At 48.8% G+C, this 24,892-nt stretch overlaps 10 protein-coding genes across 10 annotated transcripts; 5 read left to right on the top strand and 5 right to left on the bottom strand.

The window, feature by feature from the left end:
• Positions 1-867: 867 nt before the first annotated feature.
• Positions 868-2,384, bottom strand: N7533_006204 (ribosome biosynthesis protein RRB1; the record flags this gene model as incomplete). Its single annotated transcript, XM_057102854.1, has 4 exons — positions 868-1,348; positions 1,386-1,552; positions 1,617-2,128; positions 2,186-2,384. 4 exons carry the CDS (start codon positions 2,382-2,384, stop codon positions 868-870), a joined length of 1,359 nt encoding a protein of 452 aa, XP_056962484.1.
• Positions 2,385-3,036: 652 nt separating this feature from the next.
• Positions 3,037-4,277, top strand: N7533_006205 (Spg1/Tem1 GTP-binding protein; the record flags this gene model as incomplete). Its single annotated transcript, XM_057102855.1, has 3 exons — positions 3,037-3,688; positions 3,749-4,116; positions 4,179-4,277. 3 exons carry the CDS (start codon positions 3,037-3,039, stop codon positions 4,275-4,277), a joined length of 1,119 nt encoding a protein of 372 aa, XP_056962485.1.
• An 845-nt stretch (positions 4,278-5,122) lies between these two features.
• Positions 5,123-7,393, top strand: N7533_006206 (uncharacterized protein; the record flags this gene model as incomplete). Its single annotated transcript, XM_057102856.1, has 1 exon — positions 5,123-7,393. One exon carries the CDS (start codon positions 5,123-5,125, stop codon positions 7,391-7,393), a length of 2,271 nt encoding a protein of 756 aa, XP_056962486.1.
• Positions 7,394-8,562: 1,169 nt separating this feature from the next.
• N7533_006207 (uncharacterized protein) lies at positions 8,563-9,102 on the top strand (the record flags this gene model as incomplete). The annotated part of the gene is made up of 2 exons (XM_057102857.1): positions 8,563-8,677; positions 8,741-9,102. The coding sequence occupies 2 exons, from the start codon at positions 8,563-8,565 to the stop codon at positions 9,100-9,102; spliced, it is 477 nt and encodes a 158-aa protein (XP_056962487.1).
• Positions 9,103-10,586: 1,484 nt separating this feature from the next.
• N7533_006208 (uncharacterized protein) lies at positions 10,587-11,033 on the top strand (the record flags this gene model as incomplete). Its single annotated transcript, XM_057102858.1, has 1 exon — positions 10,587-11,033. The coding sequence occupies one exon, from the start codon at positions 10,587-10,589 to the stop codon at positions 11,031-11,033; it is 447 nt and encodes a 148-aa protein (XP_056962488.1).
• Positions 11,034-12,932: 1,899 nt separating this feature from the next.
• N7533_006209 (uncharacterized protein) lies at positions 12,933-13,214 on the bottom strand (the record flags this gene model as incomplete). Its single annotated transcript, XM_057102859.1, has 1 exon — positions 12,933-13,214. The coding sequence occupies one exon, from the start codon at positions 13,212-13,214 to the stop codon at positions 12,933-12,935; it is 282 nt and encodes a 93-aa protein (XP_056962489.1).
• Positions 13,215-13,564: 350 nt separating this feature from the next.
• On the bottom strand, positions 13,565-15,311 carry N7533_006210 (putative alpha-1,3-mannosyltransferase; the record flags this gene model as incomplete). The annotated part of the gene is made up of 2 exons (XM_057102860.1): positions 13,565-15,111; positions 15,185-15,311. The coding sequence occupies 2 exons, from the start codon at positions 15,309-15,311 to the stop codon at positions 13,565-13,567; spliced, it is 1,674 nt and encodes a 557-aa protein (XP_056962490.1).
• A 1,324-nt stretch (positions 15,312-16,635) lies between these two features.
• Positions 16,636-17,436, bottom strand: N7533_006211 (sulfotransferase family protein; the record flags this gene model as incomplete). Its single annotated transcript, XM_057102861.1, has 1 exon — positions 16,636-17,436. The coding sequence occupies one exon, from the start codon at positions 17,434-17,436 to the stop codon at positions 16,636-16,638; it is 801 nt and encodes a 266-aa protein (XP_056962491.1).
• Positions 17,437-18,343: 907 nt separating this feature from the next.
• On the bottom strand, positions 18,344-20,048 carry N7533_006212 (IMPDH/GMPR family protein; the record flags this gene model as incomplete). Its single annotated transcript, XM_057102862.1, has 3 exons — positions 18,344-19,461; positions 19,541-19,849; positions 19,901-20,048. 3 exons carry the CDS (start codon positions 20,046-20,048, stop codon positions 18,344-18,346), a joined length of 1,575 nt encoding a protein of 524 aa, XP_056962492.1.
• Positions 20,049-22,765: 2,717 nt separating this feature from the next.
• N7533_006213 (M20 family metallopeptidase) lies at positions 22,766-24,472 on the top strand (the record flags this gene model as incomplete). The annotated part of the gene is made up of 1 exon (XM_057102863.1): positions 22,766-24,472. The coding sequence occupies one exon, from the start codon at positions 22,766-22,768 to the stop codon at positions 24,470-24,472; it is 1,707 nt and encodes a 568-aa protein (XP_056962493.1).
• Positions 24,473-24,892: the final 420 nt, after the last annotated feature.

Genomic DNA, 24,892 nt, shown 5'->3' on the forward strand with positions numbered 1-24,892 from the left:
TTACAGTACCTCATCTCGACTAAAGGTACACCAGGATCAGAGAACCGACTGGCGCCAAGTCGCACCCGACTCGGGCCCACGACGGCGCCGAGCGAAATGGCGCACGACGATCTGACACGGCCCTTGACATCCTCTTCCACTCTGAATTCACTCTTCTACTAACGCTTTACCTCTACTGGTTAGCGTAGCCTCGCACTAGCATTTTCCTGCACGAGAAAATCACTCTTGCTGCATCCAGTGTAGGCTGAGATACGGGTACAACAGGTACAGTTACAGGTACGGATACAGGGTGCGCAGGTGCGTCGTCCGGAGGACCCTCCTCCCGCCAGGAAGCTTTCTGCCACGCTAGTGGGGGTCTGGAATGTTGTGCATTGCATTGAAGGTCCCGGATTACATCAAGGCATTCTTGGATTGCCCCTCCCCCTCGATGTGCTATCATATCACCTCGGCCGAGGTCCTCGCGGGCGGAATTGGGTATGCTTGCTTTCCGCTACAATGGGATTGGCTGTCTACTAGCTCAGCTACTACTCAGCGTTGATCACAAAATGGGAACTTGAATGAATTTCTATCGAGGGACGCCAAAAATGTATAGAAGAAATATAGATAAGAAAAAGGATTATTTTGGTCATGTCGCTCATCTCTTCTTCTCTGATGGCGACTGCATAATCCATTCCAGTGTGCCGAGCACCTCTAACTGTACTCGACTGGTATATGAACAGGACATCACACGTTAATACTTTTGGTCGAATGTAACTCTCAATTCGTTTAGACACTGATGGTCTTGAAGACACTGCGCGAAGAAGAGACATATTAGTATCCGCGGTAAAGATAAAGGAAGGGCAAACTCGTAGAACATACCTAAATCCATTACCACCAGTTGCCATCAGCGTACCGGGCATCTGGGCTTGCCAGTGCACCTCCTTGACTGATTCCATGTAGTGCACAAACAGCAATTGCGGGGGGGATATCGGCCATGCCAGCCTGGCGGCTCTCCTCGTCATCCAGCTCGACAGCCAGATCCCACAGGGTGACGGTGTTGTCAGCCGATCCAACGGCAACGACACTGTCGTCAGTTGGGTGCCACTCGATGCTAGTCACAGGCTCCGAGTGGAAGTCGAATGAAGCGACGGGTGCAGCGGTGATCTGGGCATTGGGGGCCGCGGCATTCGGCTTCCAGTGACGCAGATCCCAAACAGCCCACTGGCCATCGTCCGCGCCAGTTGCGAGAAGGTGGAAGGTCTGGTTCGACCAGCTCATGACGTTGACATCGGTCTTGGAGATGTGAATGTCCACTGCGGGCTTGCGAGACTTGGACCGCACATCCCACACCTTGACACTGCCGTCGCTGCTGGCAGAGGCAAACACGTTCTTCTCATTGGGGGGACCACTGGAGCTCCTCCACCGAGGAGGTGTGGCCGGTGAATGGCCGGGTGTCGGTCACCCAGCCGCCGCCCTCAGTGCGGGAAGTCGCGTAGATCAGACCGTCGTTATCACCAGTCAGGAGCTTGCCGAGAGGGTTGAGCGGAGACCAGTCCAGAGCATAACCTTCCGACTTGTGCATGCGAAGAGTGGAAAGAGGTTTGGAGGCGGAGGGGGGGTAGAATGGTGCCGGGGACGTCGAAGCTGGAGAGGTAGGGGGTGACGTCGTGGATCAGAATCTGCGAGTTCTCCAACATGGTAGCTGTGAGAGTTTGAGGGGGCTTCGAATAATCGGCGGACTGAGAGGGCGTTTGGTGGGCGCGAATGCGGTTTGTAGTCGAGCCGAGGGGGATCGACTTGTGCTCGAGGATGGGCTCGCCCATGTCGTCGTCATCATCCGAATCGCTCTCCTCGTCTTGGTTGTCTCTCTCCATTTTGCTCAGACTGCTCATCTTCAGAACCATCAATTCATTGTCCTTGGCACGGCCTCCCTCAGCCTGGGTTCCGGCGACGGCGTAGACGGTTGCGGGGAAGGTCTTGCGGTTGTCGCCCAGCGAGTCGCGCACAATATCGAAGGACAGGCATGGCCAGGGTGTACTGAGGGTGTGAAGCATGTCATAAGTAGAAGGATCGGGCGAAAGTGTCTCGCCGGGGGCCAATTTCGTGCGGCCGGGGATGAATGTTTCCTTGTCGACTTCCATAGCCTCCGCTAGTTTTCAGTCAGTTCACAGAGCCATTGTACAATGAGCAAAAGTATTCTACATACCTCTCTCTTCCTCCTCACGCTCAGCATCGGGGCGACCATCGACACCAGCCTCTAGGATCTCATCTTCACTCTCGAATTCGTCCTCGTACTCATCTTCAAACTCCCCCACTTCGTCCGGGGTGGCATCGACAATAGGGCGCTCTCCGGCCTTCAGCGCAGCCGACTGGTCGTCTGAGGCATCCGCGGATCTCTTCGACATATTTGAAAAGACAAATGGGAGCCTCTTCTAAAAGGGCGGGGTGGGGATTAAGAGGGGAAGCACGATAAGAACTTTTTTTTCTCTTTTTTTCGCAGAGAAAGAGTGACTGCCCGAAGGGAACCACTAAGCCCGATTAGGGACTAGCGCAGATCGTGGCCGCTTCCAAGTGAGCTGAGCAGGTTGCAGGTCGTCGCAAAGTCGCGAGCTTTCTTTCTCCTTGCTGGTTCCTGCGTTTGCCGTGCCCTCGTTTGCATCTCGTCCGATCTCATTTCATTTTGCAACTTGGGCCGACTCTCCCTTCCCTCGCCTTTCCGTCCACCCGTTGCCACTACCGCTACCGCTACCGCTGCTTCACAGGTTTGTGTTTACGCACTACCCGATTCTGTGCTCCCAATCTGCCCCCTCAGCAGTCGCACAGTTAGAGACCCCATCTGATGAGTTCAGCTTCCTAAAAAAAAATCTTGATTTTGTCCGAATTGTCCAGTTGTTTGAAACCGGCCTCATTTTCCATCTCATTGGTCCGAATCGGTGGGTGATATATCACAGTGTCTCCTTTCCCCGCAGATACTAATGAAACCTCCGTGAACAGGTCCCACTCGCAAGGAATAGAAAAGCGATATCCTTTTCCCCGATCCGATTCCCGATAATTGTCATGGAGCCGCTACAACAGCCAGTCCCGGAGGCGCCTGCAGTCGATGAGCCAGAGCAGCTCCCTGTTGAGGAGTCAGCACCAGCACCGACACCAGCACCAGCGCCTGTCTCCGACTTCCAACATCAGCCTGTGGCTCACCCCGAACAAATTGCACAAATTGAACAAGAACAACAACAACAACCTCTGGAATCTCCTGAACCACTCCCCGTCGAGCAGCCGGCTGCCGTCAGCGTCAATGTGGAAGAGCCCGTCACAGAGCGTCCCGCTAGCCGCCCGGCCATTGACCACGGCTATAACAGCGATTCCAAAGCCCACTATCATTCCCGATCGACCGATTTCCACAATGCTGCTCCTGAATACCACCCTCAAGATGCCGAACATGCTTCTCGCCTCAACTCCTCCCCCTCATTGAACCAGCAGCCTCAACTTCACCCTGGCTCGAGACCTGGCTCTGGTGTGTCCAGTGGCACAGAACGCCCCGGTTTCTCGCAGATGCAGCCCTCGGACGCTGCTCAGCGACAGCCAAGCCAATCTTCGAAGAACAGCGTCGTTATCAAGGTGGGTATGGTAGGAGATGCCCAGATCGGCAAGACCAGTCTCATGGTCAAGTATGTAGAGGGCAGCTGGGACGAAGATTATATTCAAACTCTTGGTAAGTGTGGCTCAAAGCAATTTCATCCCACTACGGTTCTAACGTGGGAAATCATAATAGGTGTCAATTTCATGGAAAAGACGATTTCGATCCGGAATACCGAGATCACCTTCTCTATCTGGGATCTTGGTGGTCAACGCGAATTCGTCAATATGTTGCCGCTGGTCTGCAATGACGCCGTTGCTATTCTATTTATGTTCGACTTGACCCGCAAGAGCACGCTGAACTCCATTAAGGAATGGTATCGCCAAGGCCGGGGCTTTAACAAGACTGCCATCCCCTTCCTGGTCGGCACGAAATATGATCACTTTGTGAACTTTCCCAGGGAAGACCAGGAGGAAATCTCCCTCCAGGCAAAACGTTTTGCGAAGGCTATGAAGGCAAGCTTGATCTTCAGCAGTACCAGCCATAGCATCAATGTTCAAAAGGTAAACCTCCGATATCTGCGACTCTGGCGTCGAGCCCTGCTAATCAATTTTACTCTGAAAAGATTTTCAAGATTGTCCTGGCCAAGGCATTCGATCTCAAATGCACAATCCCCGAAATCGAAAATGTTGGCGAGCCGCTACTCCTGTATAAAAACGTTTAAATATGACCCGCCGGGTGACCGTTTTTGTACATTGGGATGAAGTGATGCTCTTGATGATCAACCCTAACTCCTAACCTACTTTGTCTTTCTCTTCCCTGTGAATCCTTTTCCTTTCTCCTACGATGTATTCCACGGTCTTCTTTTTCTTATGCCCATGGCAGTGTCTCTGGCTCTTTGGCTGATCTTGCATGGTCCGATGAAGACTGTGATCTCCGAGGACAGATTCAACTGGTGATTTCCCCTTCTTTTGTGCATTATGTCTCTTCTTTTTTTTATTGGGTAATTCCCATTCGCATCTGGACGCACCTAGGTCTTTCCTTTTTCTTCTTCTTTCTTGATTTTATGTCTTTCCCTAGACGGCGCTCCGCTCGCCGCCTCGAGGCGTTTGGGAATCCGAATGATGGAGGGACATGCCGGAAATAAATCCATACTCAAATATTCATTCCATTCAGATTTTGTAGAGCACATCATGTGTCTCTGCAACCTCAGTAGTTTATTACCTGTACCTGTGCCTGTGCCTGGGGAGTTGTGGTGTCCCATGGTCCACTTCTTTCCTCTCCACCCGCCCATCTCGCCCCCAATCTTAGAAACACGCAGCCCCGCCCTGTTGAGCCTCCCATTTCTTTCGCATCGGCTACGTCTGCTCTATTCTGCTAGCTCCGTCTCGGTCGTTTCCTCGTCTAGCATTGGTGTCCTGCAAATTTTAGCCCCAACAAGGCTACCCCTCTGCCAAGCCATTATTTGCACAACTGTCGCTATAACTCCCTGATCTTATCTCCACTCTCTGTCAACCTGTTTGTCTTCCACCGAACCTGCAGAGGAGTTGTGAGAGACGAGTAGACGCCATGGCTACCGAAGAACCCCAGCTGGGTTCGATTCAGGAGCGGATCGCCGCCCTGCGACAATCACAGGCCACCCCGGCGGCCTCTGAACCACCTTCATATCCTCGACCTCCCACCGAACGAAGCAGATCGGCCAACAATCCACCCTCCTACCATGTCACCGGCTCCGTGATAGACACTGCGACCATCGGCAACCAGCCTGCAGACGATCGAACGTCCAGGCCGGCGCGAGCACCTCCACCTCCAATCCCATCCCCGAGGCCGGAACTGAAACCCAAGCCTAAAGTCCCTCCACCATTGCCAACAAAGAGAGAGAGGGCGCCTCCCCCTCCTCCACCCTCTCGTGCAGATCCGCCACCATCATATGCAGAGTCTCGGCCTAGTCTACCACCCCGTAGGCCGACCGAGCAACACCGACGGCCTTCTCTGGAGTCGGTCAACTCCGACGCGTCACACTCCACCGCAAACACCACGGCGACAAGCGTCCGAGGCGCCTCGACAACCTCTGTGAACTCAACGGGTACAGCAAATGGCAGAATCAAAGCACCTGCCTGGGGCGAGACTGCGCTTCCTGCGCTGCCTCCGAAACGTCCAAAGGAGGAGATCGACCTGAGACCACCTCCACGTTCCGAATCCAAGTCGACCTCAACTCTCGGAGGCCTGTCCGGCGGCCTTACTGCCAAATTCAATTCCATGCGAGGGAAAGCCCCGGCCCCTTCCTCGTCCTCTTCATCCTCTCGCCCTAATTTACCATCTCGCCCCAGTCTACCCTCTCGGCCAAGTGAATCTTCAACTCCCACCTTACCTTCACGTCCGCAGGCCAATGGAAATGCTCCTCCTCTCCCACAGTTACCACCACGACGACCTTCTGGCCTGGAGCCGCAATCAAACGGAGGAAGTGATACAGAGGAATCAAGGCCGGCTCTTCCAGTTCGCCGACTACCTCCTAAGGCATCTGCTTCAGACCTCAATAATATTCGAAAGACCGGCTTTGGAGACCTCAATAAAGCACCTGCGATGCCTGGAAGACCCAGCAGTACGCCGACTAATAACGGAACACCCCCGCCTATTCCACATGGCTCACGACCAGATCTCTCAAAGATCATGGCAACAAAGCCACGATTCGGTGCTTCATCTCAGCCTGTTGCTCCGGTGGGAATATCAGACACTTGCTGCTTGGCCTGTCGAGATTTTTCGGCCCCTGACGCACACGCTGAGCGGTATCCGCGAGAAACACTTCCTTCACACGATATCGGTTGGCTGGCCAATGAGCTGACTGCACCCTTTCCCTCCGCCACGGACAAAGCACGAGTCATCTTCAAGTGGCTGCACCATAATCTCATTTATGATACATATTCATTCTTCAATAATTGTGTAAAGCCTTCCACTCCAAGCAGCACACTAGCTTCTGGTCTGGCTGTCTGTGAGGGATTCGCCGGGCTCTTCGCTGCTCTAGCTACAAAGGCGGGGCTAGAAGCCGTTGTGGTAGGAGGCCATGGTAAAGGTTACGGTCACAAAGAGCTCACGCCGGGAGCCGCCATTCCACCTTTCGATGCCGGTCACGCCTGGAATGCAGTCAGAATCGACGGGGGTCAATGGAAACTGGTCGATCCCTGCTGGGGTGGCGGTCATATCTGCGAGCCTTCGGGTGGATTGTACAAGCAGGAATTCCATCCGCGACAGTTCACCATGTCAAACGATGAATTTGGTCTCAAGCACTTCCCTTCGAACAAAGAGCATTTCTTCCGAGATGATGGCCGGCCCGAGATCGGTTGGGAAGAATACATGCGCACCAACCCGGACAATCCTCTTGGTGGCTCTCCGATTAAATTCTACAGCTTCGCGGATAAGAACGATATCGGTCAGTCGACTATGCGCCCGGCTGATGGCCGTCTTTCTGTTTACAACTTGGCTAGCCCGGTGCGTTTCCAGTTCGGATTGGTCTGTGAGCATTGGACGTTGGCGCATCATAGCCGGATGGAACCCGCACTCTTCTTGCTGGCCATAAAGGGTATTGATGGTCGCAAAGAGGAACGTCTTCCTTTCCATTACGTGCCCGGGTCTGGACCCGGCGGTGGTGGGGCGTGCTGGTATGTGGACGTTCCTGACGCGCGAATGCTGGGTGCGCCTGGACAGAAGGTGATTCTTCTGGTTTTGATGACATTCGGAGATCGAACGGATTGTCGCGGGGTTACAAGGGATGAATACCTTGCTAAGGAAGGCCGCGTGGGCATGTCGTGGCAATATATTTGCGAGTGGGAACTGGTGCGGTAATTGAAGATCATTCAGTCATTCAGTCACTCTTTTGAACTTGGGATTCACAATATCAATACCTATATCTGTGCATTGAATCGAGCGGAGTCGTTCCCGCATCGTTTTCTTCTACTTTTTGGACATGAGTTTGCTTTTCTCAAACTATCAAGCTTAATGTATTTTGTTGGGAATCTCACTAGCCTAAGATTCGGAGTTTGGTGTGGGATTTATCGCCTGGGCATCGGTAGCTGGATACCTGAGCTGGGGCTTCCATACTACTACTAGTAGTACGCATACAAGTGGATTTTACGTGAGGATATTCAATTTGAGAAACTAGCAAAGAATGTAAATCTCTACCCCAAGGCCAGCCCGGCCTATATTATGTAGTATACTAGCCTGCCCAGGTATATATCGCTTTCATAGTTCCAAGGTTAATTATGAACATTACCCACTACTAGTAGTAGTGCTACCTAGTCAAAGAACGGATTCATATCCGGTCTACTTGGGTAAACCAAACATCAACTTGAAGTTGGCACTATCTTTGCGAGGGGTCAGGGTAAATGAAACCATCGACCCCCGGGGCATGAAACCCGGGGCGTGGACTGATAGTACTCAGAGGTGGCGATGAGAAAGACACAATTGCGCATGACACTGGCTTCTAAAATTTGTGACATTTCCACCCGAAATCAGTCGGCTATAGGCTTTTAGCGCTTGACCTGCTGATCTTAGACTACCTAGGTAAGCATTAGGCCGCTATCCCAAGATGAAACGAAAAGTCATTTCAAGACTCATTTTGAACGGCCACACTTTTTTCTTAGCGCTTGAGTTCCACATCCTATCACAGGGCAAGCATGTAGTAGGAAAAACATCTTCGCACTTCAAGTTGGCGCTGGCGTCTCGCTTGATATTCAGGTTGCTTCACCCTCCTTCAAATGATTGGATATTGTTTAACTATAGCAGAAACTTAAATTAGAGGTCCGAGTCATCCATGGATGAAACAGCAACTCCAGGGCCTGAATAGGTAATTAATAAGAACGGCGTAGCCAACCCTGATACTAAGGTACCTAGGTAGCGCGATCGTACTCGTACTATATATACCTAGAGCTAACTCCGACTTATCCCTCCAACCTTGGAAGTCCTAAACCTTGGAAGTCAATTAGACTCTTAACCTTGAAACAGGTTCAATAACTATGAGTCGCTCCACACGTTTCGGTAGAAACAACAGCGGATCGCAGGTGGGCGGGAATTACGGTCAAATCAGCCACACCCACAACAACTTTGTCCCCCATTCTACTGGTAGTCAAGGTGAGTCGGGTAGTAATCTTCCAAGTTCTCCGTCGGGGCGATATATAACTAATTGTGAACCAGATTCAGAGCGAGAAAACGTTAAACCGCTTGCATCCTACCTAAGCAGCCCTGAACTACCGTTTCCTAGCCGAGGCCATGCTCATCTCAAGATTTTCAACGTCTATGGTGAAGTCTCGCACTTCACCAACGTCCGGGCTCGCCGGGGCCCTAAGCTGTTCCACATGAATGGGTTGCCTTCCTTGCGCAAGGGAAAGACCGGGGAGGTGGTGCCAGCTGTATATAGGCCCGCTATCAGACAATTTAGCGGCTATATCATCTTGTCGAATGGCAAAAAGCACGAATTTGACAGGGTTAGTCTGCGGCATCATCAGGATGGACATATTACGGAACTACGGGGTGGAGATCTTCCAGATAGGTGGTAGAGTATCGTCTGCCCTGGTGTGGCGTGGAGCTAGAGGAACGATCCTAGGGGGGGTTTGATGATGCTACTATGCCAGCGTTGTTTTTGCGTGATTCTCAATTCAAGTTGTAGCAAATGCTTTAGGATATCGTGTGAATTCTTGATAATTTTGATTTTATCTTTTTCTTTTTGCTTGAAATACTTCTCGAACCTCTCTCAATCTATTCTCATCATGTATAAACCTTTCTTCTTCAAGTCATAACTTTAAACCTTGTGGGGTATTTCGAGAACTGTGAAATGGACACCCATTTTATGTATTTGGATCCTCACAACGTACGTCGAAGTTCTATCCTTCAGAAATTGTTCGTTGTCTTACAGGGCTGCTTCTTTGAGAACATGGAATACCTCAATTAATATACGGAACAGATAGAAGATTTGGTATGCGCACACTAGTTTCAAGTCAGCCTCGCCTTGCCTTGCCGTTCATTCGGTCAATCTTGCAAATCCAGTGTTGACGCCGCTTTAATGAGGGCGATCAGGCTCAGGCTCACCGAGTAAATGTCAGCACGGCGCTCATGCTCAGTGATCTGGTCAGTCACCAGCTCTCATTGTCCAGTCGGCGAGCTATACCTCTTCTTTCAGCCTATCTAACTGAGCAAGAGTGAATATGGAAAGCGGTGAGAAAGTGACTTCAAGCCTCCCCGCCCCCACTCAACTTTCCTTCATCCAATCGCACTCATTCATCATCTCCTTGCAAGGCTTCAACTAATTGTACTCATCTATCATCAATCCCCTTCTCAACTGTCACCCAGCGATTCGGCCACCTTACTTCTACTGGAACTACCATACCCTTCAGACTGGCCCCAAGCGCACCCAAGCCTGGGTAATCGGCAGAATGTCATCATCCTCAAAGACGGTGAGTCCTTCTGTGTCTTCTAATCTTCTCGATACTCATAATCAAGCTAGAAGCTGGATCGAAAGCTGAGTAATTACGCACCACTTGAACCCACGGACAAAACCAAGGACTTCCTCTGTGACTTCTTTAAGATCCTTGCTCCTGACTGAAAAAAAAACTTGGCGGAGGACGTTTCAGGGTGTGCAAACGATGAGAAGCTTCGGCAACTGGTCCAAAGTATCAGAACTGGGTTATTGATTCCTCTGAAAGCACAGGGTGGAAAAACACTCACTGAAATCACTCCGTCTCCGCGCTCTGGCGTTGAAGATTCAATCGAGAATCCCAAAAGCCTAAATATCGAGCCTATCAGTAGAAGCTCTCAGTCACAACTCCGGCATCACGGTTTAGAAAGAGATAGTAATAAATGTCTTGCAACGGGGCAATACAGTCACAGCCACGCCCATCCACGGAACGCAATAACGACCCATCTTGAAGCTGCCCACATTATGCCATTTGCACTTGGATCCTTTCAAGCTAATAACAGTGAGGCAGTGGACAGACATACAAAGATTTGGGTCAACCTAAGGCGCTACTTTCCAGTCCTTTGCAATATGTCCTTTACATCAGAGCAGATCAATTCAGAAAAGAACATCCTAATGCTAGACTCCCAAATTCACAGGGAATTCGGTCAATTCAGACTCATTTTTGAAGCAACCGGAGTTACCCACCAATATCGAATCAAGACCTTTCCAGATACCGCCACAGGGCCAATACGAAATTTACCTAAAAATCGGCTTGTCAAGTTCAGGATTCACAAAGGTAGTTGGGAACTTCCAGACCCTAAACTTCTCGAAATACACGCTTGTATTGGAAAGTTTTTACATTTGAGTGGCCAGGCGGAGATAATCGACAAGGTCCTAAAAGATTTCGAAGACTGTGGTGGGCTTGCCCCGAGTGGAAGCACCAACATCGAAGACCTTCTTGCAGTGAGCAGCCTCTCACTACTACCCTCGATTGTCAACGAAACGCCCGATTCCCAAAAGTTTACAGAGAAGTAATATCCTACGGAGAAAGAAGGACGCTCACGGGCGAAATGTTCTGACACTGAGAACAAACCATGGGCATTCTGAACTGCATAATCTGGAGAGCGGTTGTCACGGTTGCAGTAATATAGTTTAGGCCAACTAATGGACCGGGCCACTATCTTTAGCTATCTAGTTCTGAACTCATCAACAGAAAGACCCGGTGTTATCGATTCGGCTGTCCTCGTTTTCCGTAATAGTCGCACGGTTATTAAAATAGTCATGATCAGCTTTGGTTTTCATGATCAGCTCTTTGTTATTAGAATCAAATATCACTATACTCTCATGTTAAATTCATTCAACTTTTAAATCACAGTTCGTTTTCTTCATTGTATGCTCCCAATAGCGTCTCCCACTGATTCCACTTAGTTTGAATTATAGATGGAATCATCTCTGCGTTGATGTTTGAGTAACTCAGAACCGCTCGGTAAGCAGCCCAAGGTCGCTCGGAGGGCAGCTCAGGGCGGCGGGTTGACTGACTCAGAATGTGTGTGAAGGAAAGTGTAGAAGACGCCCTGTCCTATGGTCATAGCCTAGAAGATCCATTTGACTATGATGGAACCCCCGCATTTCCATGACCGTCTCAGAACGGAAGGGGACCGTCAAAAGTTGCCGGACATTATCCGGTAAATACGTAGTCGTGCTCCCAGGGGCGAATCTCAGCCTCATCCCTTGTCATCCCCAATGACATCCATAAGCGCAAAGGTTGTTCTTCCCCAGGCGGCACCCACTGGCCACATGCAAGTCGCTGTAAGTGTTGTTCAGAAAACAGGGGGTACAACCATCAGCGCGAGGGCCATGGAAATTTGTTCCACGTACCACCCGACTCGGTCGCTAGTTGTTAGGCCGTTCTAGGTGTGGTGGGCGGGCTCGGTGCGTCCCAGGATTCGACGATAAAGAGAGGGAGGGGGTCACGCAAGTCACGAAGGCCTTGCGAAAGGCCGACGCCCGGGCGCAGGGGGCGCGTCAATTGTACGGGCCAGGTTGTGAATGTGCAGGGCGACGCCCTGGGGCTGGGGTCAGTTACCTTTGGCGCAGGACTCTACCCTGTTTCAGAATCTGGTTGGCCTTCTACTTGCCACGAGATATGTAATCTCACGGCATGGGCGCTAATTCTGTCTGCTGTGAATACCTGAATTATTTTCAACTACGAACTGGGGGAGATGGAAGTGTTTTTCGTGACGCCTATCGAGGTCCATGTTTCAGCACCTGGGCATGACCTAGGCGCTCACTGCAGCAGATGATAGTCTCTCAAACTACCCTCCAATGGAAAACAAACAACTCCAATCTCAAAAGGAATAGGTATACGTCAACGAAATATACTTAAACTGGGCGCGTAAGATGAAACTTGCCATGCAGCAACTAGGAGAAAGCTTCAGATAACCATCATTCAGCCTCACTTCTTCGTCAATCACCCGGGCAGAAGATTATTATAAAAGCCCATATATCCAGGGCAACCGCAATAATCATCAAGTCGCTCACGAATCTTCTTTGCTTTATCCTTCCCAAATCGATATACTTTTACTTCAGCGTGGTCCTTCTGGGTGGATTGAAACCATTAGCTCCGAGTCCAAGGCTTAAACTCGATTTTCCCAATCTTCTATCCTCCCCCATTTCAAGATGACAGGTAATCACCATCACCCGAGGCGTCACCCGAGGCATCATTCGAAGCATCCTTCGAAGCATCATCATTCGAGACCGTCGGCCCCCGCAAAACGCTCGCAGGATAGAACCCTGTATCAACCTGAAATTATTTATCATGAGGAATGGTAAGCAAAACTAATACCAGGCGCAAAATTGGTCTTTGAATATTCATTTTAATTAATCTGCTGAGCTCAAAGCTGGGTTGAGGAATATCTCCCGACACCCCCGCCATCACTTCAACGTGGTCACGGAGGTCACAGGGATCATCATGGCCACGGCCGCAGGGACTATGATAGTCACAGACATCATAATGATCGTGATCACAACACCTATCATGGTAGTAGGAGCCATAATAGTCACAACAGGTATCGTGGTAGAAAAGATGAGAATGACTCGGATTGTTGTGATTGTTGTGGTGAAGATGAGTGTTGCTGCTGTTGTTGTTAAAACACTGATACAGAATTCATTGTCTTGTAAGTTTTCCGTTGTTGTTGAAACGTTTAAGAATACCATGGCCTGGCCCTGACTGAGAAAGAACCGGTTGAGACAGTTTCTGGATCTACTGTGCTATTACCAAACTGATTTCGAAGAATAACACGGAAGATCTTTTACAACGGGGCACGCAAGGCGTTGTATCAACCATCTGAGACATGGTATTTAATGCCATGCAGACCTAACTCCCATTATTTTGCACGAGAGGAAACTGGACAGATTGTACATAACAGTGAGAAAGAAGATGTGAATAAGGCTAGAGGTGAAGACACGTACACCTGGGAGTTTGTAATCCACCAGAGTTGACGAAAAATATGGTATTATCCACAATGTATTTGGGTGCTAGTAGTATTTGAACTATAGGGGACTGTTCAGAATGCTTCACATCGTCTCCCCATTTCAATTGTCATGTCCAGAACATCACTCTCCTCTTGCGAAAGACTAAACATCTTCTTTGATGTTAAGCATGCCATGTTACTCTCTTTCAATTGCCAATCTGGGACTCTTCCTTCTTCGCGAACATAGGCCTCGAACTTGGCAGGTCTCTTTTCCCCGGCTTTGGCAAACTTATTCTCAAGCAACCATCCATTGAACCAGAGAGGTCGTCCCATCCGGTCAAGATGCAGTAACTGAGGCGCACAGATGGTGTATTCTTTGGATGGAGTGCTTAGCCCAGCCGCCGCACTGGGCGCTGGTCGAGGAGTTTCAGCATGAGCAACTCCGATTGTACCAACACTGCCGTTGTGGAATGCATAATCTGTGTCTCCGGCTAACTCCCAGCCCAGCCAAAAAGTTTCCTTGTCGCCTATTTCCTCGTTAGAACTTGTTCCCAACACCAAGCAGAACGGAGACTCACCAAATAGCATATCATATACGCCCCGAATACCATTCTTCTCATTACCATCTCGATCCGGCCCATTCATCCTCGTCACCAAAAGAAGTGACAAAAAGTGCCTATAGGTATCGAGCACCAATACCCCAGACTCCTGCATATGGCCGCTCTGCCCATCCCATAGGCGAGTCTGTTGCGCTTTGCTGGAAATAGGCTCTGGAAGGACCTTCTGCATCCACTCCCGCTTGGATTCTGGGAACATCAATCGGTCTTTGAAGAACAGCGCGCCTGTTTCGCGGTATGCGAAGTCATCGAATAGTGTCTCCGGGTTTTGAAGGAACAAAGAATCGGCGTCGATGAAGATAACCTCGCGGAAACTGGAGAACAAAACTGCAAATGGTTTGCCGGCCCATCCTTTCAAGGCCCAGCCTTTGTCATTGACCATTTTGCGAAGATCGCGCGTAATGACGCCCGGCAGTTCCTCCAGCGCGGTCCGTGATGCTGGGCGGAGATCATCGTCGCCGAGGTACATCACCTCGATCGGGAGTTGACACCCTAATCGACGAATTGCCGGGATTGAAGTGAGTAAGAAGCGAACTTGGTCATTCCCGGCTGAAAATACCAGTCCGCGAGGGGCGGACTGTAGTTGTTGGCGCAGTTGGAGATGGTCCGCGAAATATGGTGCTGTCCATGGGAAGAGGAGAGTCGAAAGCTGAGTTACTATCGAGCGATAAGACTCATAGCTATGAACGATCTGGGCCATGTCGCGATCGAGCAAAGTTGCGATTGAAGGATTTTGATAGAGGCGTTGGAGCACATCATCCTGGACGAACCTTTGGGACTTTGTTTTGTTGGTATGTAATGTTTCCCATACATCAAAGAGCTGCTTGTACTGGCGAGTCCGGATTCCGAATTCTTTCATTCTCTGTTCTCCAGTGGACTCGATAGGTGTGAGCAGCCGCTGTGTCTGCTGCTCGTCTGGAAGTAGCGCCAAAACATTGGAAAGGCTCTGTGTGAAAGCCGAGTGGTTCTCCGATTCCTTTGGCTGTGGAAGTTTCTCTGCTGGGAGATCAGGGTATAATGTACCTGTGAGGATTTAGTATGTTCTCTGAAGCTAAAGGTATAATCGGTCTGAGTCGTTGATCAAGATATTACTCACCCCCCAAGCTCGACAATGTATGGTAGAAGACCCATACTACAGAAGCGATGAGGGCGATCTGCACAAATACCCTCCTCGGTCGCCTATGGTGTAGCTTGATCTCTTTCAACCCGCCCTTTTTCCCCATATCGCCGGTATTGTTATACTGGCATATAGTGGCGAGGTGGCGAATGCCAACGGTTCAATTGGATGCAAGGGGGGTCTGGCCCTTCGATGATCGGCGGGGGATTCGGAGTAGGGTTGGGGTTTGTTCACCCACGCATGAATTAAGATGTGAAGAGATCAAGATGCAGGTAACCGAAATAAAAGAAGATAGAAGAAGAGTTCTGGGTAGTCGCGACCCGAAATTATGAATGAAATGGCATCTGTGATGATCAATGACTGATGCGACCTGGAATTTCCCCCGCAAACGCCGCTTTCGTCGGACCCGCACCCAAACCGGAACGGCCACCGCGTGCGCCTTGGGAGTTTGGAATAGGAAACCCCTTGAAGGTTTCAATGTCGGAGACTTGGCGAAACGAAACAGGACTTTTATTTACTCTCGATGAATCACCTGAAAGTCGGCTTGTTGTGGTGGTCTGGTAATCTGACAGATTGTCACTCGGTTAGAATTTCCCTATGAACGTCAAAGTCATCGCTGACCTTAATTAGGTGTCTTACCTTCAGGATTTATTGCTCACGCGTAGTTTTGAAAGGTGTATTTCTCTGTTAGTCGGATTCTTGTTAGATGGGTTCCAAGGTTGTCACACTGGACTCTCATATGAGCCGGGCAGGATATCGAGAAAATAGAAAGCAGTGGACTTGGGCAGCTACTTGGCCAGATTCAAAGAAGACCACTCTTCAAACCTTGGAGCAGCTGATCCCGCCACCCGAGGTATATTTTTAGCCTTTTTCTTAAGTATTGCCAATTCTTTGTCTCGATTGGTGGTCTTATCACTCTTCATTGGCTCGGCATGCTCCATCCCCGAGAAAAGGTGGAGAAGGCGTCGTGAGAGCCTTTCGAGAAAGCGTCATGAATGCCTTTTTGAGACAGTATTGGAGTGAGTGTCTCAGATGAAGTGGGATTTTTACGGTCGCGATCCTGAAAATTCAAGGCGTCCAGATTCAGGTAAATAAATACCTTGCCCGTACTAGAGTTGCTGAAATCTAACGGACTCGTCCGTGCACGGGTCACTATTTAGTAAACTAACAAGTTGAAGTGGCTAAGCTAGAAACCCTCGAAACCAGGGTTTAACATTGAATAAATTACATATAAGACTTAATCCCCACCAATAAAAGCTCTCATCTTTATCAAGAATCTGATCTTGTTAGCAAAATACTGCGCTTTCTTCAAGTTCTTACTAGTAACTCCATATTTTGCCATCCTCTTGCGGTACCGATTACCACTGTTGTTTCCTCGAATTGCTTATCACGCGCGAGACTTCGAGAATTTTCATTTGCTCTCTGGTGAGTTAGAGGAACTGCATGTTTAAGAGCCATCTTGTAGTGCCATACAACGCCGCACCTAGAGCAAGCCAGGAAATCGCACCCCGGGTATATAGAATCCTCACGACCATGCGAACTTCAGATGCATCGTTGCGGTGAGGGAACGGCTCGTCTCTCGGGGCCTCTTTGTCGAGAAATGCGCACAAAGGCTCCCATCCATCACGAGGTTCAAATTCCAAGACCTTCCGCCCGCGCTTAGCTGCCTCGGCATGAATCCAAGCATTATGCGCGTCATAATGCTTCTCTGTCAAAAGCTCGTGCGGAGCTAGGTCCAATTTGCTCTGACAGAGCTCCATTATCCCGTCCCACATAGCGGCCACGTTGCGGTCTGTTTTCCACAGAAAGCAGAGAGTGCGGTACACCGGTGATGCTCCGAAGGTGAGCAACTTGATCGACTCCACCCACTGAGAGGCGCCACCAGGCCGCTTGTTCAGCACAATCTTGGCATCCGGATACATGTCCATAAGATCATCCATAAAAATGGACGCAGGGAAGTCGCTAGTTGCTAGAAATCCGTTGAATAATTTGTAAAGAAGCTTGTGACGCCGTGCGGTCTCCTTCTCCCGAAGGGCAGCTAAAACGATGTCGCCACGTTCGGCATTGGGTGCAACATGGGCGAAGTGCATGCAGGGAGACAGCCCGATGTGCTGCGATTCAAGAGCGGTTTGAAGAGAGCTTGTTGCGCAGCGAGGGAGACCGGCACCAAGCACCTGCAACCTGGTTTGGACCGTCTGGTCAGGGGCGACATTATTTTCAAAGAACCGCATTGCTTGTGAATACTCCAGGGAGACAGAAGAAGAAAGATTAAACTCTCGCGATATGGTCGCAGAAATAAGCAGGATACGAAGTTGGGAAAGCGGACTCCTGGGATTAAGGTTTTTCTTGCGCTAGCTGTCAGCGTCAGCACTAGAGTGAAGCTGAAGGCTGAGATGAACTTTGTAGGCGCTAGCAATATGGGGCCCCTCTTCGCTTGATGAGATTTCGGGGAAGATCAGCATGAAATAGTTGGAAATTCTTCCTGGCTAGGTAGTGGGGATGAGAGCCTCTTTATAATATTACGGATTACGGATGATCTAAAGGGGTATTGTGTGACTATACTAAAGCGAGGCTCAGCCGCACGGTCAAGCTTTCAAACTAACTTGGAATTGGTAAACCCGGGATGAACTTTAAATCCTTCCATTTCAAATCATGTTTTTCTTTTCCTTCTTTGGCTCTCACCACCCGCTTGCGATAGCTGAGTTGAGTAACCAGTTCTGATAACTTGGTACTATCGGTAAGCGCAGTGCCCCGGTAGGTGCCCAAGTAATTAACTAGCTGCTCAGGTGCCAGTCGACCTATAATCAGCCATTACACAGGTCCGATGCAACCTTCAAATGGAGAAAATCAGTTTGATTGGAATCTGTTTTCTATTGAACGAAGGCCTCTGTTACCTGAAACTCCTTTCAAATTGAATTCAGCTCTAATCGAATGCAATAGAACTTTCTATTCAAGTGGCCAACTTCCGCATATTTAGATTGACTACATGGATTCGCACAGGTAGAAGAGCAAAAATAGTAGAAGGTCATATGAGTCTTCGAGACTTTTTTGTATGTAATCGATCTTGAGCCAAAACAGAACTTTTCAAAAATGGAGCAAGAAAGAAAGAACCACGAATCTAGAAAGACCTGCGGCAATTCAAACGTATAGTTTCTTTTCATGGGTATGCAAACCGTTCACGTTTCCCTCGGCCTGTGCGCTTCCACTTCTCATCTCGAACCGAACAAGTCCACTGTTGACCTCGTCGCGTAAGGCATCAAGATTTTGGACTCCAATATCTTGAAGAGAGTGCTGAATGCCGGTCAAAAGATAAGGGACAAATTTGGTAATAGAGCCGCGATCAACAACCGAGCCCGCAACCCCCTGCGCAACCTTGACCTTGTCATTTTCAGAGAAGTAACGGGAGGCACCAGCATTGCCGCCGCTTTCTCTCTTGTCCTCCATGACTGCAATGCTTCCCATTCCCCGGTAAGCTTTGACTAACTGTCCTTCATTGCTCACGAAGTAGTCACCGGGGGATTCAGTGGTGCCGGCAAGAAGGCCTCCCATCATCACCGTTGATGCTCCGAGCGCAAGTCCCTTCACAATATGGCCGAGGTTTTGAACTCCACCATCCGCAATACAAGGGACACCGAACCGGGCAGCAAATGAGCAAACACTGCGTACTGCTGCGGCTTGAGGGCGGCCAACAGCCATGACTTCCTGCGTAATGCACGCGCTGCCACTGCCCATGCCGATTCTGAGGCCATCTGCACCAGCAGCGATGAGTGACGCAGCCTGCTCTCGAGTGACGATATTTCCCGCGATCACGTCGATTTGGGGGAAGTTCTGTTTGATGTATTTGATCATGGCGATCTGGTACATGCTGTTTCCTTGGCTGCTATCCACGACAACAATATCTAGGCCGGCATTGACTAGCTTTCGTAGTCGTTCCTTGTCTGCCTCGTGAGTGCTGATAGCTGCCGCGCAAAGTAGTTGTTTGGATTCGAGCTTTGATGCCAGTGGATAATGGATGTTTTTCATCAAATCCGACCGGGATAGCAATGAAATCAGAGCTCCTTGTTCATTGACGATTGGCAGCTTCCCCTTCTTTGATTTTCGAAGAACTTCGTTGGCCTGGGCAAGTGTTGTCTCCGCCGGCGCAGTGACAAGATTTGTAGACATGACTACAGTGACTGGGTCATTCGGTTGATCGTGAAATTGAATATCCCGGCTGGTGATCATTCCGAGGAGCTTGGAGTGGAGTGTCCCATTTTCTGTGAACGAAGGTCATCTCATTAGAATCGGCCGTGGGGGAGAGATTATCGTCAAGAAAAGTTCAGCTTTCAAACTAACCAGTAACAGGGAAACCACCAAACCCCCACTTTTCTTTCAATTGCTTTGCATCTCCAACGGTTGCCTTCGGAGACAGAACAACAGGGTCTTGGATGAAGCCATTCTCATAGCGCTTCACCTTTTTCACCATATCAGCCTGCTCTTCGGCGGTGCAGTTATTGTGGATAACACCAAGACCGCCCAGGAGAGCCATGTGGATAGCCATGTTGTGTTCCGTCACGGTGTCCATTGGAGAGGAGAGGAGGGGAGCTTTGAGGGTGAATCGCCTAGTAACCTTGGTATCCAAGGTGACATCCTGTGCTGAGAAAGCTGATCAAAGAATTAGAAACGCATAAGAATCAAGGGCCATCAATTTCTTACTGATAGATCCTGGCAAAATGAGAAAGTCGTTGTACGTCAGAGCGCCGTGTTTTTCTGAGTCGAGCAACGAGTCTATATGCAGACCGTCCCTAGAACGATATTCTGCAAGGACTTCAAATGCCTTCTTGTGGTCTTGTATTTCGGCCATCTTGCCAAGAACTTGGATGCGTGATAACAGAATGGCTATAAAGTAGAGAGAAGATAGAAGGGTGATTCACGAAGGCACTCCGAGGGGCATATGTGGACTTAAATAGAAACTGGGCTGTATTGAAAATCCATTGTCACTTGGGTATCGCAGACAAACATTTTTAGTCTCCAATAAAGCTCCACTTCATCACTCTGATCCACAGAATCATCTGCGCTAAACGTACTTAGGAAATGCGTTCGCAGACTCCTGCGTCAATCCCCAGGCTGACTTTGTCATTAATAAACCATCTAGCTCCGTTTCAACTGTCTGGTAGCTTGAAATATTGTAGTGGAATATTAAATGGAATAGAACATTCATACCTAGGTATTCATCTGTCCACAGGGAATGAATGCAAAAATCAAAGGAACTCTCCTTAGCTACTAGGTGGGCCACGTCCTCAAAAGTCAATACCTGGTCTCAGGGTTTTCGGGACACCGGTGAAATTTTCGTCTGGGGCGAACATGACCTCACGAGACTAAATACGTATCATCTATTTTTTCTTACCCAATGGCAATGAAAGCTCGATGAAAATGATTTGCTGTCTGCGTACATAGGCATTCAAAAACATTCTAACCTAATCAGGAAGTGCGCGCGAAGGCACTGTGGAGCCGTTGTGGATCTCCCGCGTCTCACTGCTGTTATGGTTGTATTAACTAATGGTCTATTTCAGCCTCGTTATCCCGATCAGCAAGGGCTGTATCGACCCTGAGCAGTAGGCTCGGGTCTGTATGTTTTGCCCGCTGTTTCATTGTCTTCTTGTCTTGCTCTTCCTGCTGTTATTTAAGACATTGCTGGGTCAGATCCTGGAGTTGATCCTCCTATCGACGACCAGTAGGCGCTGATCTTCGTTTTTCAAGATCACAGAACACTTGCTTCGGTGATAGAGTCTGAGATTGAACTACCGAAACTGTATTAAAGCAATGGTAATTGGACTTATAGGTAAATGCAGGCAGTAAAGTGGCATATGAGGCAGAGGTCCAAATTTGTTTAGGGAACGCCAGCAATTCTGGGACACTGTTCTTACGGGTGGGCTCCCCACAGGCTCTCGGCATATTGTGCCACTTGTACTTAAGGTGCGCTGTAATTGAGCCCATCGCCACTCGATACCTAACGTTTAACCCGCTGGCAGGTCGCATCTAGCCTACACTTGATCTGGGGATAATGGTAAATAGAGATACTACATTTCCTTACATCTAATTCGTAATTATATTGAGAATGTTTTGAATGAATAGAACTTCTTGATTGAGAACTCAGTTACCCTCATTCATATCATCCCGAAGGGCCTCTAACTGCCCTTGGATCATCTTTGACTGCCCTCGCAGCATCTCCAACTGTTCCTCTTGAGCACATCTATTTCGCGTTGGAGCCTATACATTCGGTTTGCAGCAGGTTCTGATCAAGACACTTAGAAATGGAAGAGATAGAGAGATTTTGGATTGTATTCTACATACTATTTTCGGCCATAAAGGCCCAGAGCCGCGCCGCAAAGTGCGACCCGCAATCTTCCACCCCACCCGATGGCCCGGGCAGCGCAACGAGAACACTGATACAATGAAATCAGAAGATGTACAGGTGAGAAAATGTGTGTGAAACATACAACTGAGGGGCGGGGACGCGGAGTGTAGGCTCGTATAATAAGGCCAATGCGACCTTTTCGACACCAATTTTGACAATTTCCGAGTCTTTTCTTCATCAGAAATTGTCAGTCCAAGTCCAACAAGACCATCAGACAAGGATCGGATTGGATCGGACTTACTAATTGCAAAAAAAAGTTGTTACTTGTATGCAGTAATAAGAGAGAGAGGGAGAGAGGCTGAGCCTCAGCCCGAGTTCAGAACTTGAACGGGTTCTGTAAGCTCATCAAGAGTCAAGAACTAGGCCTTCATCGTTTTCCCAAGGAGGGTGACCAGTTGGACTTGGAAACTGTGAGTTCGGACACAGAGTACGACAAACGGGCTAAGCTTGTTGAACACCGAGGAACAAGAGATCCTGAAAACGGCGCCATCCTACAGCGCTGTGGGACAATTTGTGGTGTGTAAAAAGATGAATTCTGGTGGGATGGGAGACCTTTTAAGGTACTGTTTACTTGTATACCAAGGCAAGAACGATTAGGGACAGTCTCAGATTAGCAGGAACGGTTGTGTACTACCTGACGCTACTATTAGTAAATTGACGAGATTGAACAAAAGGAAGGCACTATGAAATCTGATTGAAAGTGCGGAGTACTCGCAATGTTTTACTATGTACGGAGTACCAGGGCTAGAATTGATTGGTGATCGGCAAATCCGGTATCTACCTTGGCCAGGGATAATGAGTGCCTGTCCTTGCAGGGAAGCCCTGTGTTAGAGGAGGACCCTATTCAGACGACTAGATAACGCTCAGCTACAAAGCTTTATGATGGAATTGTCTCCCGTATTGCGGTCTGTAGTAATCGCCTAATGACTGAACTAAAATATGAAAGGAGTATACGAGCTTGTATAGCCCATAGTTCCGCTTGGTCGCATTCATTGGCCGTGAACATAGTTGGTGACCGAACGGTCTCCGCCCCTCCACAAGGGATGAAAGGGCGAGTGAGCTAAAGAATGTTGTTGAGCCCCTACTAATGATTTTGTTTCGGTTAAATGAACACGCTCTTCTACATACTTGGCCAGAATTCAGATTTTTATCCCGATCAGAATATGGCGACAAAAAATAACATACCTTGGTGGATTCTGGGATCACTCACAGTCGCACTCGCATCTTTATTTTTGGCCTTCCAAGATTCTGCCAGCCTTCAAGGAATTTATCAATTCAAGTTCTTCGAATCATCTGTTTCGCCAAAATATCTTTTCGGTTCTGAGTCAGTCTGCAAGCAGGCGCCAATCCTGTCACCAACAAACACGCAAGTCGAACAATTGATTCGCGATAAAGTGGAAGATCCAAAATATCAGACCGAGATCATCGAGAAGCTGTCAGGGCTGATTCAAATTCCCTCCGAAAGCTATGATGACCTCGGTCCTATTGGGCAAGATGCTCGTTGGGATATTTTCTATCAGGTCGAGAAATACATCAAAACTAAATACCCTACGGTTTTAAAACATGCTAAACTCGACCATGTTAACACGCATGGTTTGATATTTACCTGGGAGGGCAGCGTGTCCACTGAATCAAGCAAGCCCATCCTGTTGCTTGCTCACCAGGATGTTGTCCCAGTACTGACCGAGAATGTGCCCGATTGGACGCATCCGCCTTACGAAGGTCATTTTGATGGAAAGACCATCTGGGGGAGAGGCTCCACCGATGACAAGGGTTATCTGATCTCGATAATTGAAAGTATGGATCTTCTAATGAAGAGCGGTTTCAAGCCAAAGCGAACGATAATTTTGGCATTTGGCTGCGACGAAGAAATCAGCGGCCGAAACTGCGCCCGGCCAATTTCTGAACTGCTTCACGATCGGTATGGAGACCAAGGAATCTACATGATGATGGATGAAGGGTCTTTCGGACTTCAGACTCAATTTGATCAGTCATTCGCCATGGTTAGTGTCGCGGAGAAGGGGTATATGGATGTGCAAATTAATGTTACATCTCCTGGTGGACATGCGGCGAATCCCCCTGATCATAATGCGATCGGGGTCCTTTCGGAGATCATCATGAGTATTGAAAACCATCCGTTCCCCGGAAAAGTCACAACAAAGAACCCAATCTTCAATTTCTTGGAATGTGCTGCGGTGCATGCTCCGGAGCGCAGCTTCCCATTGAACATTCGGAATAAACTGCAAAGAGTCGAGAATGGCGAAGTAACCGCACAAGTTCAACTGGCTCAGGCGTTGGATAACATGCGATATTTTTTCCGAACAAGTCAATCTGTTGGGAAAATCAATGGCGGAGTCAAAATCAATGCTATCCCTGAGTTGGCCTCAACCATGGTTAATTTACGCCTGGCTGTGGACAGCTCGGTTGCAGAGGTCCAGAACCACTACGAGAACCTAATCAGACCCATTTCTCGCAAACATGGCATGTCCTTCCAAGGGTTCTACACAGAAACTCCTGATGACCGACGGAAAATCAGTTTATCTGCCATCGACGCCTTGGAGCCCGCCCCAGTTTCACCAGTCAATGCAGAGGCTTTCCGAGTTCTGTCCGGAACAATTCGGAATACTTTGAAGCCTCTCATTACAGGTCAGAGTCTCGTCGTGACTCCGTATCTGATGCCTGCGAATACAGATACGAAATTCTTCTGGAAACTCACGCAGAACATATATCGATTTACGCCGATTAATTTGGTCCACAATCTCAACCGAGCGCATACCACCGACGAATTCATTGTGGCAGAGGAATTCGTGAGAGAGCCACTCTTCTTTGCAACTCTGATTCTCAATGCCGACGATACCGTTGCTAAATAAATACCCTGTGACGGTTTAGGCGTGATAAGAGTCCTGCAAGGCAAAGAATACAATTTTCATCCAAATCACTTGATAGAGTCTAGTAGGTTGGCATAAAATTGGCAGATATGAATTGTAGCATATTTGTAATATCGACAACAAAACCAAAGAACAACCTCGAACTTGAAGTCATATCAGTTCAAATTATCAAAATCCGGAAACACTCAATGTAGCCTTATTCATTCTAGGTTGGTGACTGACAAGATCAGAAAGGAAGGGAAATGGCTGTTCGTCCCAGGCTGATTTAATATTATCTTCACTCCGTAGCGACATCGGCTGACCCCTCCAATTGCATCGTAAATTTTGTTAACCAAGACGGGCAGCGCTTTAGAATCTCAGGTTCAGTCTAGAGTGAGTTGGCATAGGATTGATTCGCAATAG

This window comes from Penicillium manginii (assembly GCF_028828005.1).
Source record: "Penicillium manginii strain IBT 31320 chromosome Unknown utg000004l:1.0-7231830.0:1.0-7236170.0, whole genome shotgun sequence".
In the NCBI taxonomy this organism is placed as follows: domain Eukaryota; kingdom Fungi; phylum Ascomycota; class Eurotiomycetes; order Eurotiales; family Aspergillaceae; genus Penicillium; species Penicillium manginii.